Here is a 21,578-nt window from a genome sequence, read left to right as displayed (position 1 = left end):
GAAATCATGTAGAACATACCTCAGAATTGACTCACTGAGGAAAAGGGAAGCAAAAGTGTTTAAGCACAAGCTCCTGACCCTCACTGGTTGAAGATTGCCCATGGGGAATTAATCCTGGCACTTCCAGTCTGTTCTGCATGCCCACAGGAGAAAGACTCAGATAGAGAAGCAGATAGATACGGACACATGAGGTGGGAAGCTGTCAGCGCGTGTGGGAACCAGATGTACAAGTGAGAGAGAAAATGAGCTGAAGTGATAGGGTGGGGGCACCCGCTTGGGGCTACAGCAGCCTAGAAAACCTCCCACAGAGAGGATGTGTGTGAGCCTTATGGTGATAGGGAGCTGGAGGCAACCTAAATGGCCGTCACTGGAGGAATAAATAAGTGAAGGAATGCTGTTGGCACACCATGGAATACAACACAGCAGTTAGAAACAGAGAGCTTGGGGGCTTCCCTTCCCTGGTGGCGCAGTGGTTGGGAATCCGCCTGCCAATGCAGGGGACACGGGTTCGAGCCCTGGTCCGGGAAGATCCCACATGCCACAGAGCTACTAAGCCCATGCGCCACAACTGTTGAGCCTGCGCTCTAGAGCCCGCGAGCCGCAACTGCTGAGCCTGCGTGCTGCAACTACTGAAGCCCGCGAGCCTAGAGCCCATGCTTTGCAACAAGAGAAGCCACTTCAATGAGAAGCCCGCGCACTGCAATGAAGATTACCCCTGTTCGCACAACCAGAGAGAGCCCACACGCAGCAATGGAGACCCAACGCAGCCAAAAATAAAATAAATAAATTTATTTTAAAAAAAAAGAAACAGAGGGATTGATGTACACCACTACACGGACCTCAGAAACATACTGTTAAGTTTAAAAAAAGAGGGGGAAGAAACAGAACAAGATTTATGGCCCAATCTCATTTATGTAAATTGGAGACATATACACACACAAAATCACAAAGTATAAAGATATATCTTCGCAGCTATGTATCAAGCACATTAAAGTGGGTGTCTGTGAAGGGGAGGGATGGGATAGGGCTTGGGCATGAGGCTGGGGGTAAAAGCTTAGAGGGTCTTTCATGGGCCAATTGTGATTCTATATTATGATCCGAAGAGTATGATTAGTATCTTTCTGCACCTAAGGGCCAAGAAAAAAATAAAGGAATGAAAAATGTGAAGTGCCTGTACATCAGAGCAATTCCCTTCTCACTACACAATGATTATCGCCGCAGGGGATGATGATAGCAAAGCAACCAGACTCTGCCTGCCTTCTGGAAGCCCTACTCACTGCCTTCTTTTCAGGCAGCCCCTCCAGTCCCCAGCACGTGCTCTTGCCCCACAAATGAGGAACTTCCTGGCCTTTCATGCTACCCAGAGGGAGAGAAAGGAAAGCTGGACGTCTGTGGGTCCCAGAGGTTCCCATCTTCTGCTTTGGCTGTACACAGAATAGGGAGTAATTGCATGGGATTCCATTCAAACCCCAGCTCTGCCATTAAACACCTGTGGGACCTTAGGTTAAGTCACTTTACCCTCCTGTGCCCTAGTTCCTTCACTGGTAAAATGGGGGGTGATGATAAAAATAACTACTCACGGGAATGTTCGGAGCCTCATATGAATGAGTTAGCGGAACACGCTTAAGCCAGTGGAGGAAGCTCCCTCTCTGCTGCTCCAGCAGCCCCGCCCACACACACCCCGCCCCAGCCCCTGCCTTGCTGTGACAGCTTCCCATTTCTCTTCCTGCCTCAGCCTCAGTCAGGGGCTCCCCAACATCCCAGGGTTTCCTAAACTAGGTTCAGGAACTTCTCAGGCTCCCTCCTGGGATTTCAGTTTCTCTTTCCTTCTGGGCATAGCTCTGAGCTCACCTGGTCCCGCCCATACCTGTCAACTCACCTGGCTTAGCAGCTGGTCCCATCCACTCATGCCTTTTAAAGTCAAAGCCCTCAGCCAGGGTTGCGCATTTAGCTTGGCTAAAAAGCCGAGCCAGGCAGCTGGGGAAGCAGTTTGCGATTTGGCCATGGCTGCAGACTTGACGCTAGTTCTGGTGACGACCATGGGGCTGGGCTTGGCTAGAGCATGTCCTGTCCCCACCACAACCAGGAAGGGCTGCGACATTGGCATGTTCAAATCTCTGCTGCCAAGCGAGCTGGTGGCCTTCAAGAAAGCCAAGGATGGGAATTCCTTGGCGGTCCAGTGGTTAGGGTTCCACGCTCTCACTGCCGGGACCGGGTTCGATCCCTGGTCAGGGAACTAAGATCCCACAAGCCGCGGGGTGCGGCCATAAAAAAAAAAAAAGCCAAAGATGCCTTGGTAAGTCCCTGTTGTGGGCTAACCTCTGCCCTTTCTACCATAGCCAAGCTGCTACCCTGCTACTGTTGGCCTAACCTCTATCGTCCTGCTACATGGGCTAGCCTCTAGCTTTTCGGCTATGACTAACATCTATTCTCTCTGCTGTGGATTAAACTCAAGCCCTCCTGCTAGACCTTCATCCTTGCTGCTAGCCTCTGTCCCTCCCATTGTGGGCTGACCTTGCCCTTGCTCTCTGGGAAGTGTCTCTCTTGCAGAAGGACTGTAACTGTAGCTCCCGCCTCTTCCCCAGGACCCGGGACCTGAGGCAGCTGCAGGTGAGTTGGGAGAGTCAAGCCCGCCTGCCCTCACCTGCCCGCCCCGCTCCTCTGGCTTTGCAGGTGGCCCCTGATGTCCTTTATCTCACCTGTGCTTCCCTCTCTCTGGTCTCTCCTCCTCTGTCCTGGGCCCCTGTGCCTCCCCAACTGCTCCCTTGACCCTGTCCCTCCCCTGGGTTCCTTTTTATCATCTCTCTGCCTGTCCTCACTTCCCTATCTCCCCCACCTGTCCCTCTCACCTGCACTCTTACCTTGTTCCTTCTCACTTCTCTCTTCTCTCCCGGCTCTGGCCCCAGCCTGTGCCCCTTGCCCTGCCCACCTTGTCACCATCTACTCTCAACACTGATTCCCTCATCCCCTCTCACCTGCCCTCCCCGCGCTCTCACCTCTGTCCCTTGTCATCTTCCTCCGCTGATCTTTTCCCAGCGAACACTTCTCCTTCCTCCACGCTTCTCACCTATGCAGCCAACTGTCCCGTGCTCATCTACCTCCCCAAACTGTTCTCTTCTCACCCGTTCCCAGCCCCGTTCTTCAGACCCTGGTGACCTCCCTCATGAGTCACTTTTCATTTGTCCCCATTTCACTTTTTCACCTGTTCCCTCACTTTCCTCTTCCCTTATCATTCTGCCTCACCTGTATCCCCTTCATCTGCCGCCTTCCTCATGTGTTCCCCTCTCCTGTCTCCCCTTACCTGTCCCATCACCTGTCTCCCTCATATGTCTCATATCACCTGCCCTCCTCCCCTGTTCTTCCTACCTGTCCCCACTTAACTGGGCCTTCTTGCCTATCCTTCCTCACCTTTCCACCTCACCTGTTCTCTCTCACCTCTCCTCAGGTGTAGGAGCACCCCACAGCCTTGGAGGCGGAGCTGGCCCTGACACTGAAGGGTCCTGGGGATGGTGGCTAACTCATCCCTGGATCACATCCTGGACCAGCCACTTCACACGCTGCACCACATCCACTCCAAGCTCCAGGCCTGTGTGAGCACTCGGGACACCCGGGCCATATCTGTGGGTTCTGGGAAGGTGGGACCTCACCCCTCTCTCCCAAGCCCTGTCTCACACACCACCTTCCTCTGTTCTCAGGTGCAGGCTCAGCCCACAGCAGGGTCCAGGCCCCAGGAGCCGCTTCCAGTACTGGCTGCATCGGCTCCAGGAGGCCCCAAAGAAGGTGAGTGACCCGGGAAGAGGGTGGATGCCTGGGTCCTGGGTAAGGAGGAGGCTGATGCCTGGGCAATGGGAAACCACCTTCTCGTCTCTCCCACAGGAGTTTCAAGATGGCCTCAAGGCCTCTGTCACATTCATCCTCTTCCACCTCCTCACTTGGGACCTGAATTGTGCTGCCAGAGGAGACCTGTGCATCTGATAACTGGGACCTACCCCAGCCCATCTGGGAACCCAGACCTTATTTATGCACTAACCCCAGCCCTGCCTTAAGTTATTTCTTCTCACCCCTGCAGCCCTGACTAAGACCTGAAAGAAATGTTTCTTTTTCTACATTTATATAATATGCAGAAATAAACAGTAAGGAATTGGAATCTTCTGTGATAAGTGAATCTTTGAGTGTGTGTGTGTGTGTGTGTGTGTGTGTGTGTGTGTGTGACTGGGGGTCTGTGACTGAGTGTGGATGTCTGTGTAGTGCAGGCAAAATTCATGACAGGTTGCGTATATTTGCGTGTGCCTGACTTCTGTGACTGAGTATGTACAGGCATCCAAGTGAGTATCTGCCTGAACCTGAGTCCAACTGAAGACGTATAACAGCATATTCATGCCCACGTGTGTGTAAGTGTGTGTGTATTTATGCACGTTTATATATCTCTCCCTGTGTGAACTGTATATCTCTCTTTTCCATATGTACCTAGGACAGATGGAAGTCTATATCAGTCAGGATGCTTTATCCTATAATGTGTCAGAAACCCAACTCAAATGGGTAGAACAAAAATGAATTTATTATGTCACAGTAAAAAGTGCATTGGCAGGGCAGTTCCAAAACTCATTCATTCATTCATTCAACAATGTCATTGGGGAACCAGGTTCTTTCCATTTCTGTTGACTGATTCTTACTCTGGCTACCTCACGGTCTCAAGACAGCAGCCATGGCTCCAGCTTTCACACAAACAATATCCTCCAAGTTATAACAAACACCCCAAACTTAGTGGAGTAAAACAACTATCTTATTATGCTCACAGATTCTGTGGGTCACGAAATTGGACAAGGCCCAGTGTGGATCACTTGCCTCTGCAGTTTGGAGTGGCCATGAGACTGAAGGGCTTCTTAAGTGAGTTAATTTATGTAAAGAATTGAAAACAATTCTTGGCCCAGGTTAAGTCCCATATATGCATTTATTGCTGTCATTTTTATTGTTTTCGGATTTTTTTCTTCCTTAACACAAAGAAAGCTTTTCCATTTGTTCCCTTCCTTCCTGCTTAGTTCATTGGTATAAGGACGAGAGACCTGGAGCTGTGGTGGCCAATGAGGCAGCAAGCCTAGAATATGAAACTATTCTTCTAAGGAAGGTGGAACAAAATAGTAGGAGAATGGATCATTGGTGATATCAATAAGCTATTGCATTAACAGCTCCAAACTCCCAACTCCAGACATATTAAATGAGATAACCAAATATCTTGAGTCATGTTAATTGGGTTTTGTTTCTTCAGCCAAATGTATCCTCAAAAATCCATCTCTGTATGCCCAGCAAAGAACCCAGAGAAAGAGACCAATTATTTGATAATAAAAATTTGAATCATGTAGGACATGTCTGAGTTCAGGCATATACCCCTTTTCAATATGAGTGATGTAATTGAAACAAGGTTGCAAACCTCTGCTTGGAGATGCCAAGGCCTAACAAAGAAATTTTGAACTGGATATATTTTGGTTTGCCTGCCCAGCGTCCATTTCACCTGGTAAAGCTTCTCAATTTTCCTCTGGGGCGTGACCCCCCTTTCCCATTCCCTCATTGGTTGGACACAAGACTCAGGTGTGCCCAGTCAGAGCACCCCATCTCCAGAGTAAAGTGACCAGTCTTCCCTTGCCTCCCTCATGACAGCCTTTGCATAAGCTGTTCCCTCTGCTTGGGACATGTCCCCACTACTCTCCCACCACTACCACGTCTTCATCTAATTTCCACTCATTCCCTATGTCTCAGTAATATCACTTCCTCCACCAAAATTTCTTCTAAGTGGGCTTCCCTGGTGGCGCGGTGGTTGGGAGTCCGCCTACCGATGCAGGGGACGCGGGTTCGTGCCCCGGTCTGGGAGGATCACACGTGCCACGGAGCGGCTGGGCCTGTGAGCCATGGCTGCTGGGCCTGCGCGTCCGGAGCCTGTGCTCCGCAATGGGAGAGGCCACAACAGTGAGAGACCCGCGTACCACAAAAAAAAAAAAAAAAAAAAAAAAATCCTTCTGAGTGGAGCACTGGGGTTTCTATTGCTTTTATATGCCCAATAAGTTTTCCCATCCTACTCTTCCAGTGACTATTTAGGTTCAACCATATGAAATTGCCAATGTTCTGCCATTTCTAACCTACAAAACTGGCAATTCCATATCGCTCACCCAAATATTTTTAGCACCTCCCTCGTCCCTCAACCAAACGATCTGGACGTGTGACCCCAACCTGGCCAGTCAAAGCATTCCATTCCTTTGGATATCACAATCAATGCAGGGGTGGCATGTGTCCCCAGTCAGGCCAATCAGAGCCCTTCCCTGGGATTTTTTGTTTTCATTTAGGACTGGAGATTTTGCCATTTTACCTCTGGGCTATGGTGCTAGAAGGATTGAGTCTGTGTCTGTAAATAAGTGGCCATTTTCCCTACTACATGCAGTTGAAGGGGATACATCTGAGCTGAGACAAGCGGAGAAGAGAAATGAATGGGAAGACTGTCATGATGGAGTTGAGCCTGGGTTCCAGTCTCTAAGGCCAAGTTCCTGGTAGCTTTACCCTTGACTGTCTCCTTCCTAGCTACATGAGCCAACAAATGCACACTTTTTACACTTAATCCAGTTAAGCTGACTTCCTGTCACTTGCTACCCTGAACCTCCAGGCAGGGTCAGGCAGCTCTTCTGGGCTCTGATAGGCTTTATGTTTCTCCCACCGCAGCCCTATTGCCATCTGTCTGCCTGAGCTCCAAGAGGGCAGGAACTGGAGCTGTCTTGGTCAGTCGGTCACTGTTGACCAATTGGTCACTGCTGGGTCACCAGTGCCCATCACAGGACCAGGGCACAGAGCAGATCTTCCAATACTCCCCTCGAATGATACTATGCCCTCTCTCACCTAATGTACCTGTTCTTGGGTTTAAATCTCTCAATTTTGGGAAAAAACAAAACCAAGCATGTCATTGGCATTGATAAATACTTCTCTGTTAAAATGAAAGACCTGAAGTTACAGGGGAAGGAAGGTGATGGTTGTCATCCAAAGGGCTGAACCGGGGACCACGTAGGCCCCAAATATGCTGATGGGTGGATGCCAAGTTCTGAGGTGGCCGTTCCTGATTTTGTTTTGAAGACAGGCATGCCCTGCTCAAAGTTGGATTCTCCATGGAAATCAGGCCATATACTGCCCCAGCTGAAAACACTCCACTGGCTTCCCACAGCTCTGAGAATAAAATCTTTACTCTTGACCACAGCCCACAAGGCTCTGCAGAACCTGCTCCCTGCCTGCCTCTCCCACTTGCTCTCCTCTCACTCTCCCCCTTATTCCATTCCAGACACGCTATACCTCCAACACACCAAGCACACTCCTGCCTCAGGGGCTTTGTACATGCTGTTCTCTTTGCCAGGAATGCTCTTCCCTGGCTCTTCCCAAAGTGGATTTCTTCAGCTCCAGCATCACCTTCCTTGACCTTCTAACCTAAGGTAAGCCTCTCAGTCATCCCATCTCAGCATCCTGTTTTCATTCTCAACGTGACACTTATTCACTACCAGACACCCATTATTTACTTGCTTGATTACTGTCTCCTCACTCCATGGGGCAGGGGTTTCTTGTTTTGTCTATTTTGTTCACTGTTGTAGCCCCTGCACAGGGCCAGGTACATAGTACATGCTCAAGAAAGCTTTATCAGGTGGATCAGAGACAATATAGTCAGATGGTTAGGTGTGCAGGATTTGGAGGCAGTAAACTTTCCAATCATGGCTCTGCCATTTACTGCCTGCATGATCTTGGGCAGGTCCTCACCTCTCTGAACTTCAGTTTCCTTATCTAAAAAAAGAGGGTACACAAGGCCTCTTGCCTTCTGAGATGGCCCACACTCTGTCTGTGGAGTGTGTTTCTAAGTAAATCCACTTCTTACCTATCCAAAAATAAATAAATAAGAGGGTGCACACAGCGCACACATCTGTTGCAGAGTATAGATGTAATCATGCTTACTATCTTAAGTCCATTTTGTAAGTGCTATGTGCCAGAGGCTGAGCTGCACACTCTCTATTCATGCATCAGGGAGGGTTTGTGAGCACAGTGCCTGGTGTGTGGGAAGCCCTCAGTACCCAGGAGTCGTGATGACTGAGATAGATAAGTGTGGCTAGGCCACTGGGTGATTCTGGCCTGTGATTCTCTGGTGCCTCTGTCCTTGCTGCCTCCCATCCTGTCTGCCCAGATCCATTCCCCTCCCTCCTGCTCTGTTTCTATTTCTGTCTTTCTCTCCTCCTCCCCAGGCCTCAGGAGGCCCCTGGCTGGCATGAGGCCTTCTTCCTCCTTCCCCAGGACTGGGAAAGAGTTTTCACTGCAGGGCCCACCAGCCAAAACGACTTCCCTTCCCCAGCCACAGCCCACACCCTCACCTGAGAAACTCCCCTCCCCACACCAAGCCCTGCGCCCTAAGCAGACCCCTTCTCTACCTAAGAGCCCTCAGATTCCAGACAGCATGACCAATGAGCCCTTTCCCTCGTCCCCTCCCCCACCAGGCTGGCTTTGGATACCCAGGCTCAGCTAACTTAAGGTCCTTGGGGCCATTCTCTAGCCTCCAGACACAGACATCAGAGGCTACATTTGGTAGTGGTGAGGAACAGATACTGAGGTCAAACGGCCAGCTCTGCAATTTCTTCACCAGGGGAGCCTCGGGTACATGACTTCACCGCTCTCGGGTGCAGATTCCTGTCTGTAAAATGGGGCCAAATGCATCTGCCTCCAACAGCCATCCGACCTTGGAGAGATGAGCTGTGCTTAGCACAATGCCTATGTGTAGAATGAACATTTCCTAGATGCTCAGCACTAAAGTCTCAGAAGCCTGCCTGCCTTTTTAAATCCCAATTTTGCCACCTTCTGGTTATGTGACCTGGGGCAAGTTACTTTACTTCTGGGCCTCAATTTACTCATCTATAAAATGGGATAATGGTACTGATGTCCTAGGGCTGTTGTGAGGATTAAACGAATTAAGTGCTTGGCACACAGCAAGCACTCACTAAACCTTAGCTATTGTTTGTGCCTTTGGGGTTTTGTTTGTTTGTTTTGTTTTTGACATATTATTCCCCACCTCTAAGTCTCTCAGAGGGTAGGAAACTGTCTGCAAATCTCCCTGGGCCCAGTTAGCTGTCCTACCTTCAGTCTCACTTAAGAGCCCTTATGCTGTAATCTAGGTCACCCTCCCCCTCAACCTCCCCAAGACACATGGACACACACAGAGGTCAGCAGAGTGGCCTCAGACACAGAAAATAGTTTAATTCTCCTGTGGCGGAGGGTCCCGGCTCCGGTAGGGAGGGGGATTTGGTTTTGGATTTTGTTCATGTGGGGATTTATTTGGGGGTTAAGAGGAAGGAATAGGGGAGAGTCTGGTCCTTCCAGTGGGACCTGCCCGGGAGAATGTGTACTGGGGAGATATAATCTGGAGAGACAAGGAGGCTGGACGCAATACGGGAGCGCAGAGGGAGAAGAGATGAGAGACAAACAGGGAAGGACGTAAGACAGAGACGACAGAGGGCGGGACAGAGACAAACGAAGGGAACAGAGAAAGGGGCACCCCACGCCAGACCCGACGGGACCAGGGAATTGAATGGGGTGGGGGTGGGGGCTTTGGAGGCCGCCGCGGGACAGAATAGGATCTAGTCCAGCCAGATACAAGAAATGGGTCCCTCGCCCCTGCCCCGGGTCCCGGGCGGGGGGAGGGGGCTCGTGTCTCAGTGCTGCAGTGTCGGGGGGCCCTGCCCCTCCCCGCGCTTCGCTGTGTAAGGCACCGGCTCCAGCGAGGTCCGCGAGCGCGCGGGGGGAGGGGCAGGAGGGGGGCTTAAAGTCCGTGGGGGAGAGGAGCTCGGCGGCCCACCCTCAAACCCCCCTGAGCGCGGGGGCGTGACTTCGAGCCGCAGCCCAGGCCGCCCACCCCCTCCAGGGAGGAGAAGGGCACGCCTCCCCTGCAGTCCGACGTCGTGGCTCGGCGCTTTGTCCCCCGAGTCCTGCCCCGGCGTCCGGCGTCCGGGCGGCTGGGCGTTTGTCCGCGGCACCCAGGCGTCCCGGCGCCCGCCAGCCGCTCACACGGTACTCTCCAGCATCCACTCGGTGCTGGTAAAGGCCAGGCGCGCCCTGGCGGAGCCCAGCCCCAGGTCTCCGTCCTCCCCGGCCGCGCCCCCTCCGGCCCCGTCCAGGTGCGGCGTGGACCGGTGGCGCTTTGTCCGCCGGGCGCGGCGCGGGTAACTGTGGCTCTGGAAGAGCGCCCCGTAGTCCCCGTCAAACGAATAGCGCTGCTGCGGTCTCGGCCGGGCCGGGGCTTCCCCAGGAACCAGAGCTAAAGTGGGGGGAGCCGAAGCCAGCGGTCCCAGGGCCCCAGAACGGCTCCTCCGAGGGCCCGCCGCGGCCCGGGACTCCATCCCGGAGGTTTCCTCGGACGGCAGCAGGCACAACGAGGTGGCTGAGCCGCCCAGGGAGCGTCCAAGGACCGCCTCCGGTTCCGCGGAAGCCGTGTCGGCAGCCACGGCCTCTGCCTCGATGGCCACCGCCGCAGCAGCCGGAGCTGGCACCTCGCGCAGCGCCTCGTAGCGGTCTTGCGCCGGCGGGGGCGGGGCTTGCGTTGCGCCTGCGCCGGCGCCGTTGGTCTGAGAGCACACGTGGCTGACCCGCGGAGGCGACCTGGAGGTGCCCTTGACTCGGCGGCCATCCCCATCGCCGTAGACTTTGTAGCGGATCATGAGCAGAACTATGAAAACGAGGACGGAGGCGACAATGACACCCCCGATGGCGATGATCATGGTGCCGCCCAAGAAATGGGCCCTCAGTGGGCGACAGGGCGCGGGATCCCCCGCCGTGGTAAACTGCACGCAGCCCACCACTCGGGTGGCGGGCAGCGCCGTGGCCCCATCGTCGTAGACGGCCAGCACGCACAAGTCGTAGGCGCGGCCCGCTGCCAGATCATTCACCAGGAAGGTCTGGCTGGTGGATGGGATCATCCTGCGGGAGGGGGCGGGATCAGCGCGGGGTTAGCTCCACTCTGAACCACGATGCTTCAGTTGCATGTCCCACCCGGGGGGACCAAACGATACATCCCTACCAGTGTCTCACCCTCTACTGGGACAACAGCAGCCATTCAAGCAACAAATTCTCACCCTCTCAGGACCTTTGATACAGCCCATGCCCCTTATCTGCATGCCCCACCCTCAGACCCACCTCCGGTCCGTGTCTCATCACCTACTAGGATAATTTTAGCCATTCATCTACCCTCATCTACATATCCTGGCCCCTGCCAGGGAGGAATGCTACAGTTTTTATGCCCTGCCCTCAAGGGGCGTGCTCCCTAGCAGTGTCTCATTCCTACTAGGACAAATGCCGTTCAAACGTTCTTATCTACATATTCCCACCTTTAAGGGGATGGATGCTACAGGCCACGCCCCCTTACCTGCATGCCCCACCCTCACTCAAGTGGACAATGAGGTCACCTCACACCCCGTCTTACTCCTACTGGGGCAATGGGTGCTCTTCTAGTTCCTCTCTTCTACACATTCCTGTCCTTTCGGGGAAACCATGATACAGACCACTCCCCCTCATCTGTACATCCCTGGGTATACACATCTCGTAGCTGCATCTATCTTCTGGGACAATTTCGAAGTCCCTCAACTACATATTTCCGCCTACTAAGGGGCCAGGGCTAAAGGCCACTTCCCTTCTGGTTGACAGGTGCCTTCCAAGCCACACCCCACAACGGTCCACTGGAGATGGTTTCCCTACTGTGCCTAGGACCATGTCCACTCTTTGCATGTCCTGCACGTGTCCAGGTAACAAAGGCAACCACTCTGTGCATGCCCTGCCCCTATACTGCCTGAAGTCACTAAATCATGCCCCCTGGTAAGTTTCATCCATAATTGGGGCAAATGTAGCCAAGAAAGCATGCTTCTTTCTTGCTATGGGCCCCTGCCCTCAAATGAGCAGCAGTGTAGAGAAGTGGTTAAGCTGACAAAGTCTGAGAGCCATGATGCCAGGGTTTGAGTTCTCTTCTGCTCCTTGCTAGCTCTGTGACCTCAGGCAAGTTTCTTAACCTCTCTGTGTCTCATTTCCCCCAAATGGGGGTATTAACAATTCCCACTCCATAGAGATGGCGTGAAGTATGATGAGTTAACATACCCAAAGCCTGGCACTTAATAATTTCACTAACAGCTTGCATCCCACACGATGCTGGTCAGTAACCCTTGCTGTGGCTCACACTCTCCTGCCAGCTGTGCTCCTCCGCATCTATAAGGCCATTCCCACTAGGCCTTGCCCCTCTTCTGTTGGGCACATCCCTTCCATGTCCAGCCTCGGCTAACCTGGGACTGCCACATCCACACAGATTTGCATGCACTCAATCTCGCAAGCTCTCCTCTCCCACAAAGTTCTTAGTGGGTCACCAGAGACAAGAACCGCCTCTTCATCTGCGTGGGGACGATGCTGCAGGAGCGCCACCTCCTCTAAAGGCCATGCCCCCATCTCTACAGGCCACCTTCTGGTCCTGAAACCCACCTCAGTTCCTCCACCACCACCAAGAGCCATCCTCCCACCGAAAGACTTCAAGTAAGGCCCTCACCACCTCATAAAGGCCAACCACCTCTCCGGCTCTCCCCCTGCCTGCCATTTCACAGACCACTGCCCCCCCCATCCAACCTTGGGCCCCTGGCTGTAAGTCTTCCTCTTCCTTTCATCATCCCTTCTCAAAGAGCCTTGGATTCCTTTTGCTCCTTCCCCCAAAATAGCCAGTTACTAGGGGCTCCCCCCTTTTCAAGGACAGAGGCTGCCTCCTTAAGAAAGCTTGAGCCCATGTGTCTCTAATTGGCTGTAAGACCCAAGCAAGCAGCAGAGCAGGCTTCTGGTTGGTTGTCACCTCCGCCCATGGCGGCAGTGAGGAAGTTAACCCCTGCAGTGCTGTAGCACAGGCGCCTGCAATGGGGGACGGAGGATTGGGACTGTGGCCCTACAGGGAATGGAAGAGTCCCAGGGTCTGTTGCCCAGCTGGAGACAGAGGGCCACCAATGTCGGCATACATGCAGGGTCTGGGGACCTGTAAACCTCCCTCCACTCCATCATGTAGTGACCATGGGTTAGAGATAGAAGGAAAAGAAAAAGAGAGAGGTGGAGAATCACAGAAACCAAGAGCTGTTTACCGAAATGTATTATCCATCTCCCCTAATCCCTGCCTGGTAAACAGTAGGTGCTCGATAAACATGTGTTCAGTGTAAAAAGGGCAGAATTAGGTGTTAGAAGGGTAAGAACTGGAATCCTGGCTCTGCCTCTTTCTGTGTGACCTTGAGCAAGTGACTTCTCCCAACTGAGCCTCACTTTCCCCATCTGTAAAATGGGAGGGGGATCATGGCTGCCTCACAGCCGAGTTGGGAAGGTCGAATGGAGTAGAATCCTTGGTAGTATGTTATAAAAGTTTTTGTTTTGTTCATCTGTTTGCCCCAATGTTTGTAAGACTGGGCCGGTGTTTGATCCATCTCGGTAGGCCCGGGCCCAGCATGGAAACTGGCATGCAGTAGGCATTTATTCAGTGTTTGGTGACCAGATTCAAAAAGAGAGGAAAATGAGGATGACAGAGACAAGAGAAAAGGGAGGCAGCTACTCATTCAACCAACAGTGGGAAAGTGCCTACTGTGTGCCAGGACCGTGGCCAAGAGAACACTGGGCAAGGTGAAGATGGAGCCCAAGAGGCAGACTTCTCATGCAGGTCTGAGCACCCCCAAGATCTGGGGTTGCCCACAAGTAGGGAAATGGCTCCACCCCCTCTGGTGCCCCCAGGTGAAGTCAAACACAGGATTAAGCATTCAGCGGGCACTCTACAGTGTGCCCAAGGCGGGCAGAGCCAGGATGAAGGAGAGATGTCCACAGAGACCACAACCACCTATCAAACTCTCCCACTGTGTGCCAGGTCTGTGGCTGTCAGCCACACTCAAAAACTACCCAGCTGGAGAGGCAACGCAAGGCCAAGGCTGTTAATTCATCGTGTACTGCCTCCTCCCTCTGGGCTGTGAGCTCCCTGAGGGCAGGGACTGCTCTCTTGGTCTCCCTGTGTCCCCTGCACCCAGCTCAGGGCCTAGCAGAGAGCAGGGGCTTAGTGCCTCATGAGGGCAGGAGGGAGAGAAGGTACAGACAGACAGAGACACGGCGAGAACAAGAGAAAAAGAGATGATGGGGGAAAGCAACTCTTTAACATCTGTCTACACCATACGTGTCTGTCCTCACGGGGGCAATGGCTTCTAACCCAATGGATGGTGGAAATAATTTGTATTTATATCTTTTTCTCATACTTTTCTGTTTCTATAATGTACCCAATGTATTGATACAGTAGTACTGGTATATAATTTCCAAATATAAATGTAACTGTAAATATATATGTGTGAGTATATTTCATGCTCTAGAATGTTTAACTGACAAGGTAGACAATCAGACACTTTTGGCGAGCAGTGATGTAGACCCTGAGCCCCATGAGAGCAGGGATCATGCTGGGCGCATTCACAGTTATAACTCCAGTGCCCAGCCCTGGTCTGGCTCATGTGGGTGCTAAACGAAGATATGCAAAATGCATGAAACACAAAGACAGTGAGACAGAAAGAGAGAGAGAAGGAAATATGGCAAATGAGAGCCGGAGACCACTCTACGTACCCATCTAGAACCCCAGCTGAGCAAGAAGGCCTAGTGAGCCGGCAGATGGGAGGGAGGGCCCCTGGGGTGAGAGGAGGTCCTGGGACTGCAGCACCCACCTGTAGACAAGGGAGTCATCTGCAGAGCTGTTGTACTGGACCTGGTACATGCGGATGCCAGGCACGGGCCTCTGGGCTGGCCAGCGGATGAGCACAGAGCTGGAGGTGAGCTCGGCAGCCACAAGCCGGCGCTCAGCCCCAGATTCATTGGCACCAGGTCGGCCAGGTGTGGCGATGTCCGAGGAGCCAGGCTCGGTGAGAGGTGGTGGGGCGGCCGGTGGGGGCGCCATCAGAGGCAGAGGCACCACGCACACCTCCACCGGTGCCGTGGCTTCCCCGGCGGCGTTGGAGGCGATGCAAGTGAACGTGCCACTGTCCCGCAAGGTGGTGATGGTTACATCCAGTGTCCCATCCCCCCGGACCCGGGTCCGGCTCGAGTTCCCCAGCAACCGCCCGTCAGGTGCCACCCAATGCACCACTGGCTCAGGGTCACCCACAGCGCGGCACCGCAGGCTGACCGCCTGGCCCTCCACCACCAGGGCCCGGCCGCCTGCCTGCCGAGTGATCAGTGGAGGTTCACACAGGAACTCCTCCTCGGGGATGGACCAGAAGTAGCGGTCGGTGAGGTGCTCAGGGGTGGCGCACGTCTCCAGGTCATCCTCCCTCGTCAGCCGCCGCAGCCAGAGCAGCTCGCAGTTGCAGTGCAGGGGGTTGCCGCCGAAGCTGACCGTGAGCGGCGTGGGTGGCTTTGGCCCGGGGCCTTGGGACCTCAGGAAGAGCCCATCAGGGGGCAGTTTATGCAGGCGGTTGGAGGTCATGTCCAGGCGAACCAGTTTGTGAAGCTGCACGAAGGTACCTTCGGCGATGTGGTCGATCAGGTTGTGGTCCAGCGTGAGGGTGTTCAGGTTCACCATCTGGCCGACGGCCTCCCACGGCAGGGCCTCCAAGTTGTTGTAGGACAGATCCAGGTCCTCCACGGTGGAGAGAAAGGCGTCGAAGGCGGCCGACTCCACCCGGCGGATCTGGTTGTTGCCGAGGATCAGGTGGCGGAGGTTGCCCAAGCCGCGGAGCTGGTCGCCCCGGACCTCCGCCAAGCGGTTGCTGTCGAGGTGCAGGGCGCGGAGGGCGCGGAGGTCTGCAAAGGCGCCAGCCGCCACCTGGCCGATGGTATTCCGGGAGAGGGTGAGGTGCACCAGGCTGGTCATGTTGGCGAAGTCTCGGCGGCGGACGGCCGCGATGAAGTTGTCGGTGAGCCGCAGCTCCACCACGCGCCGGTCGATGGCCGGCGGCACAAAGAGCAAGCCGGTCTTGGCGCACAGCATGGTCAGCGTGGGCGCCACGTTCTGGCAGATGCAGCGGCCGGGGCAGGGCTGGCCTCGAGATGCCCCCGCCCAGAGAAGCAGCAGAAAGGGCAGGGCAGCAGGCGGCAGCGAGAGGAGCGCCGAGGAGAAGGGGCCCGGAGCCATGGTGCAGGGGGAAGACGGGAGGAGTGGGAGGTGAGATCTGCAAGGAGGGAGGAGGGTCACCCAGGCGTAGGGCTTGACCACCAGCCTGGCCACCCTGGGATTTCCTGCTAGGAGTCCGACCCAGATCCCTCCCTTCCTGACAAGCGGATCCTATAGGACAGTGACAAGACTGATCATCAGCTGGCATGCACTTGTTAACAGATAACAGTATTTCCATGGCTGCTTGGTAAATTACCACTGTCCCACCTCTGAGTGTCCTACCCCCACCTCTGCCCCTCTTCTAGGAGCTCCCAGACCTCTTATAATCTCACAACCAGAGGGATGTCATCTGGCCCAGCCTGTGTCTTCCACTACCCATGATATAGTTTGAAAAATCACTGCTGACTAGGGCTTAAAGTCATGGATTTCAAAGCCATACTCCCTGGGTTCAAATTCCAGCTCTGCCACTTACTAGCTGTGTGACCTCGGGCAAGTGTCTGAACCTCTCTGAATCTCGGTTTCTTCATCTGTAAAATGGAGATAAAAACAGGCCTTACCTCTGTGAGGATTAAATGGATTAATGAGCATGGTATACTCAGAACAGTGCCCAGCACATAAAATGTGTTCAATACATGTAAGTGGATAATTATTATTGTTATCATCATGTCCAATATGTGCCAGAGATAGAAATGTGCACTATTATTAAGAGCGAGGGCTTTAGATCAAATAGACTCAGGTTCAAGTCCTGGCTTCCCCAACTTGATAGCTCTGTGACCCCAAACCAATGATTTTCCCTAACTAGGCCATAATTTCCTGATTTGTAAAATGGTCTGATAATTGTACTGTCTTCATTGGGTTGCTGCAAGAGTTCAGTGAACTCATTCATAGGGGTCACTGAGCACGGGGCCTGGCACACAGTAAGTATTCAGTACATGTTAAGGGTAATACACCCCCCGCAATCTCTGGCTGTAGCAGAGGGGGTCTGAAGGTGGGAGAGGCTGAGAAAAACACGTCAGTCTCCCTGCTCAGTCTTGAGAAGTCTTTCTCTGAGCCTGGTTTCATCCTGGGCTCTGCTGAGCTCCCACACAGGGGGCAGACTTTCATGCTCACATTAATGGGCACAACACAAGACCCCATATATGCCTACACACACACACACACACACACACTCACACACACACACACACACACAAAATCAGGCTGTGCCTCTGCTCCAGGCAAAACCTTCCGGCAGGGATTCCCCCTGCGGCAGCTGCAGCCCACGACATGTCAGCTCCCATCACAACACAGGGTGGGTGGGGGGTGAAGAGAAAAGGATGGGAAGGGGGGGTCCCTGAAACTGTTTTCACCCCACCCCATGCCCCAGTCCCTGCTGGCCCACCTCCCAGGAATCTGCATTTGGGGCCTGGGGCCTGATGTGGCCTTGATCCTTCGGCCCATGGGGAGGGGGACTGTGGACACAGAGAAGGGACCAAGAGACAGACAGAGATGAGGGGGAGAAAGAGATGGACTCGCAGTTACAGAGAGACAGATTCAGAGAGAGAGACAAAGAGACAACAAGAGAAAGAATCTGAAAGAAAGGTGAAGAGACAGTAAGATTGAAGCAAAGAGAGACAGAAAAACTGGGTGGAGGAGACACACACAGAAAAGAGAGACTGAGACACAGAGATGGAGAGGGGGAGAGACAGGAAGAGAAAGTAAGAGTGTTATAGAGACAGATAAAGACGGGAAGAAAGAGAGAGACTGAGGGAGATGGTGATGGGGCTGAAGAGAGAAAAAGGCTAAGTCAGGGCATCCCACCATCTCTGAGGCCCCCCACTAATTTGTCTTGCACTCCCTCCAGGACACTGCTCTACATCAGACAGAAAACCCTGGCCTGGGAGGTGGCGCTCCCAAGGTAGGAGGCCCAGCTCTGTACCTGCTTGGCAGTAGGGTCTCTAGGGCTCAGAACCACAATCTATGCAACGGGAAGTCCCACAGCTTGGGTGGGACTCAAGTTGAAACTGTAATAATAACACTGAAAATAGCTAACATTCATCGAGAGGCAGTGCAGCTTTGCTGGACAGAATCTGGCCCCAACCTTTCCAGGTTCACACCCCAATTCCCTGCTGTGTGACTTTAATCAGGTGACTTCCTCTCTTTGTGCCTCAGTGTGTTCATCTGTAAAACAAGGATGACAGCACCTGCCTCATAGGATTATTGTGAGGATTAGATGAGATAATACTGTAACATGCTTAGAGTAGTTTCTGACAGAGTAAACACTATATAAATGTTAGCTGCTATTAGCATTAAATTATCATTTTCTCTGGCTTTTTCTCAGCCACCAGCAGGTCTGAGTATCAGGAGATTTTCCCATGTACATGCACATACACACACACAATGGTAAACCATATCCATGCCACTCTCCAAATGCAGGGTCATATCACGTCAGGAGACTCTTTTGCATCCTTTACAGATATGCGGAAACTTCCCTTTTCCGACCACTTGACTCGTCCTGAAAGGGGATGTCTCCAGGTCTGAGACCACCACCTACCACCCATGCCATGGTTCTTTCGAGCCCTTACCCAAACACGATGTTCCTGACCTTGTCACTACCCCCCAGCCTGGGGGGCACCTGGTCCCTGCCATACCCGCCACTAAAATCCATACAAGGCAGTGCTCCAGGCCTCCAGCTGGCTCAGAACGAGCCCAGTCACTCCACATCTCTCTCCCCAGCCTGTGGGACCCCCACTCACCTCTCTTCAGGGAATCAGGGCCTGGGCCAGTACCTGCAAAGGAACAAAACTGCACTGTTAACATTCTTCTGGCTCCTCTCCAGAGACCATCTCAGCCAAGGAAGTCCCTGGTGTGATCACTCTCTCAGCTCTCCTGCTGCAGATTCTGCATAGTCTCAGGTGGACCCAGAAAGTCATCTCTGGAAACGAAGGAGTCTGGGCCTATGACTGTTCACCCTCCAAAACCCAAGAGTCTAGGACTTTTGTCCTTTGTCGTCTGGGGGCTCAAGAGGCTAAGAACCCCATCCTCCCCTTCCCTCAGATTCAAGAGTCCAGGTCTCAGTTCCTTCCTTTCTCAAGACACAGGACTCTGGCCCCCCAGCCCTCTTCTCCTTCAAACCCAGGATTCTAGGCTCCCAGCCTCCTCCTTCCAGAATCCACATCCCAGTCCCCCAACTTCAAAGACCTGAACAGTACCAGGAGCTGGGGGAGGACCAGAGATTCTCATCTTCACCGTCACACCACTGTCACACCAACATGTGTGGCCATGCCAAAACCCACATGGGCCCACAACCCACGACTCTCCATCTGGATTTCCATGGACACAGCAGCATGATCTGTGTGCCCCCTGCCTACAATAGGCTCTTAGTCCAGGATGTGGGCACACTTGTATCCTTGGATTCCCAGCATACCACAGGTCATGCCATATGGGCCCCAATTCACTGGGCCCATAAGTGGGGTCAGCCTTGTGTCAAGGACACAGGCACATGTGCGTATATCATCCTGAATGTATGTATTTGAACATACACAACCCCACCCCCAGAGACCAACGTGAACACAAAAATGGACTCACAGTATAGACACATATCCTCAAGGTTGACACACTGACACACAACCACACATACAATATTGCCTTTTCCCTTGTACACTCACACACAGATGCACACACACTACAGTGAAACCCACGTGTCCCCAGGTGCGTGCACCTATAACAGATCTACCCTTGCACACTCACCAACACACAGGGGCACATACGAAGATACACAGGTACATGCTCTTAAATGCCCAAACACACTCATGCAACTTCACATATCTCCATGATGCATGGTCACAAAGCTGATACATTACTTCACCAACAGATGCACAAATGCACACACTTGCAAATACACACCTCACACACATACACAGAACCACAACGTGCACAGACACTTACAAGGCCGATACATACTCAAACAAGCACACAGGTACAGAAAGATCCACCTTTGCACAGACACTCCCAGATGTTCACTCATAACAGACATGCTCACACAACTGCCCTGGGAGGGATTTACACACTTACAAATACACACAAAATATTGAACCACAGTGGCACAGTCAACAGATAAGCAGAGAATCCCACTCACACACAGTCACGGACACACATGCCTCCCAGCCCTGAGGCACCCCCACCCCACCTACTTCCCAGGCCAAAGAAATCCTAACATTCCTCCCTCCCAGCACAACCCCTCCCCAGCCAGGTCAGAGTTGAGCAGGTCGAATCTCAGAGGGTTGGGGGCCTGAGTCGTAGAGCATTGGTCCAAGGCAATCCTCCCACCAGCAGCCCAAAGGTCCCTCAGCCTGGCTATCTGGATGCAGGCAACTCCGGCCCCGTCTGCGGAGATCTGGCCGGTGGGGGAGTGGGGTGGGATGGGTGGGAAAGGGCCAGGTCTGCGTCCCTCCCCTAGGGCCCATCTGTCCATCCCTCGGCCTCTCATCCCTCCATCTGTCCACCTACCGGCTGCCCATCCCCCCCCCCCAGCTACCGGGAAGGGGAAGACATGGCCGTCTCCCCCAAGGACCGCCGAGGACCACCCCCCGCCGGAGTTGACATGGACCGAGGAAGCGGCAAACTCCCCTCCCCCAAACCCACACAGAGGCCTGGTCCCACGAGGCGCTGAGCCCCAGCCCCCCGCCGGGAACCTGACATGGACGCACAGACACACACCCTCGGAGACATACAACCCGCAGACACACACACACACACGCACAAATGGACACCCAATCGGGCACACCCGGCTACACAGATCCTGGGATGGACATCCAACCCGGACACAAACACCCCACGCAGCTAGCCGCGCGAACACACTAGCTGCGGGGGGGGTAGGGTGGGGGACCCACACCTGGGCACACAACCCACGCACACACACCTGCACACAGCCCCTCCGATGGGCGCGCGACAGCCCCCCAGACACACAGCAGGAGGGGCAGCCACCCGGGGGGACACACACGCACGGCAGGACACAGCACCTCGGCTCGACACCCGGCACACACCCGGATGGCCACACAAGCAGGGCGCCGCACACGCCGGCGCCGGGCACACAGAGGGCCGCGCGAGCGCACGCCGGGCCCGCCGCAGCGCCGCGGACACACACTCACACGCTCGCACGCTCACACCGGCGCTCACACCGGCGCCCCCGCCCGCCGCCTCCCTGGCCGCTGCGGGCCGCGCTCACCCAGTCGGGGGGGGGGGCCCGGGCCCGGCCCCGCCGCCGCTGCCTTGCTCCGCGCCATGGTGGGGGGAGGGCCGGGGGAGGGGGCGCGGTGCCGCGGTGCCGCCTCCCTCCCGCCTCCCGCCCTCCCTCCCGAGCCGCCGCCGAGCTCCGCCCTCCGCACCGCCCGCCGCCGGAGCCCCGCTGCCGCCACCGCCGCAAGCGGGGAGGAGACGCCGACCGGAGGGGCCGGGCAGGGGG

General features: G+C 54.2%; 1 protein-coding gene and 1 pseudogene across 2 annotated transcripts; one reads left to right on the top strand and one right to left on the bottom strand.

Annotated features, from left to right (window-relative positions):
• The first annotated feature begins 2,039 nt into the window (after positions 1-2,039).
• On the top strand, positions 2,040-3,975 carry LOC132479578 (interferon lambda-3-like; annotated as a pseudogene).
• Positions 3,976-9,269: 5,294 nt separating this feature from the next.
• On the bottom strand, positions 9,270-21,405 carry LRFN1 (leucine rich repeat and fibronectin type III domain containing 1). Of its 2 annotated transcripts, none has more exons than XM_060083581.1 (5): positions 21,342-21,405; positions 18,700-18,903; positions 16,608-16,662; positions 14,751-16,193; positions 9,270-10,974 (listed from the first exon to the last, which is right to left on the bottom strand). In XM_060083581.1, exons 4-5 carry the CDS (start codon positions 16,154-16,156, stop codon positions 10,062-10,064), a joined length of 2,319 nt encoding a protein of 772 aa, XP_059939564.1. In that variant the 5' UTR covers positions 16,157-16,193; positions 16,608-16,662; positions 18,700-18,903; positions 21,342-21,405; the 3' UTR covers positions 9,270-10,061. The 2 variants fall into 2 exon arrangements, with proteins under 2 accessions (XP_059939564.1, XP_059939563.1); XM_060083580.1 differs by having other exon boundaries at positions 18,871-18,903; positions 21,342-21,387.
• Between the last annotated feature and the right edge of the window lie 173 nt (positions 21,406-21,578).

Source organism: Mesoplodon densirostris, chromosome 19 (assembly GCF_025265405.1).
Source record: "Mesoplodon densirostris isolate mMesDen1 chromosome 19, mMesDen1 primary haplotype, whole genome shotgun sequence".
Taxonomy (NCBI): Eukaryota; Metazoa; Chordata; class Mammalia; order Artiodactyla; family Ziphiidae; genus Mesoplodon; species Mesoplodon densirostris.
The sequence above is the reverse complement of the archived record's forward strand: the minus strand, read 5'-3'. Positions and strand labels throughout refer to the sequence as shown.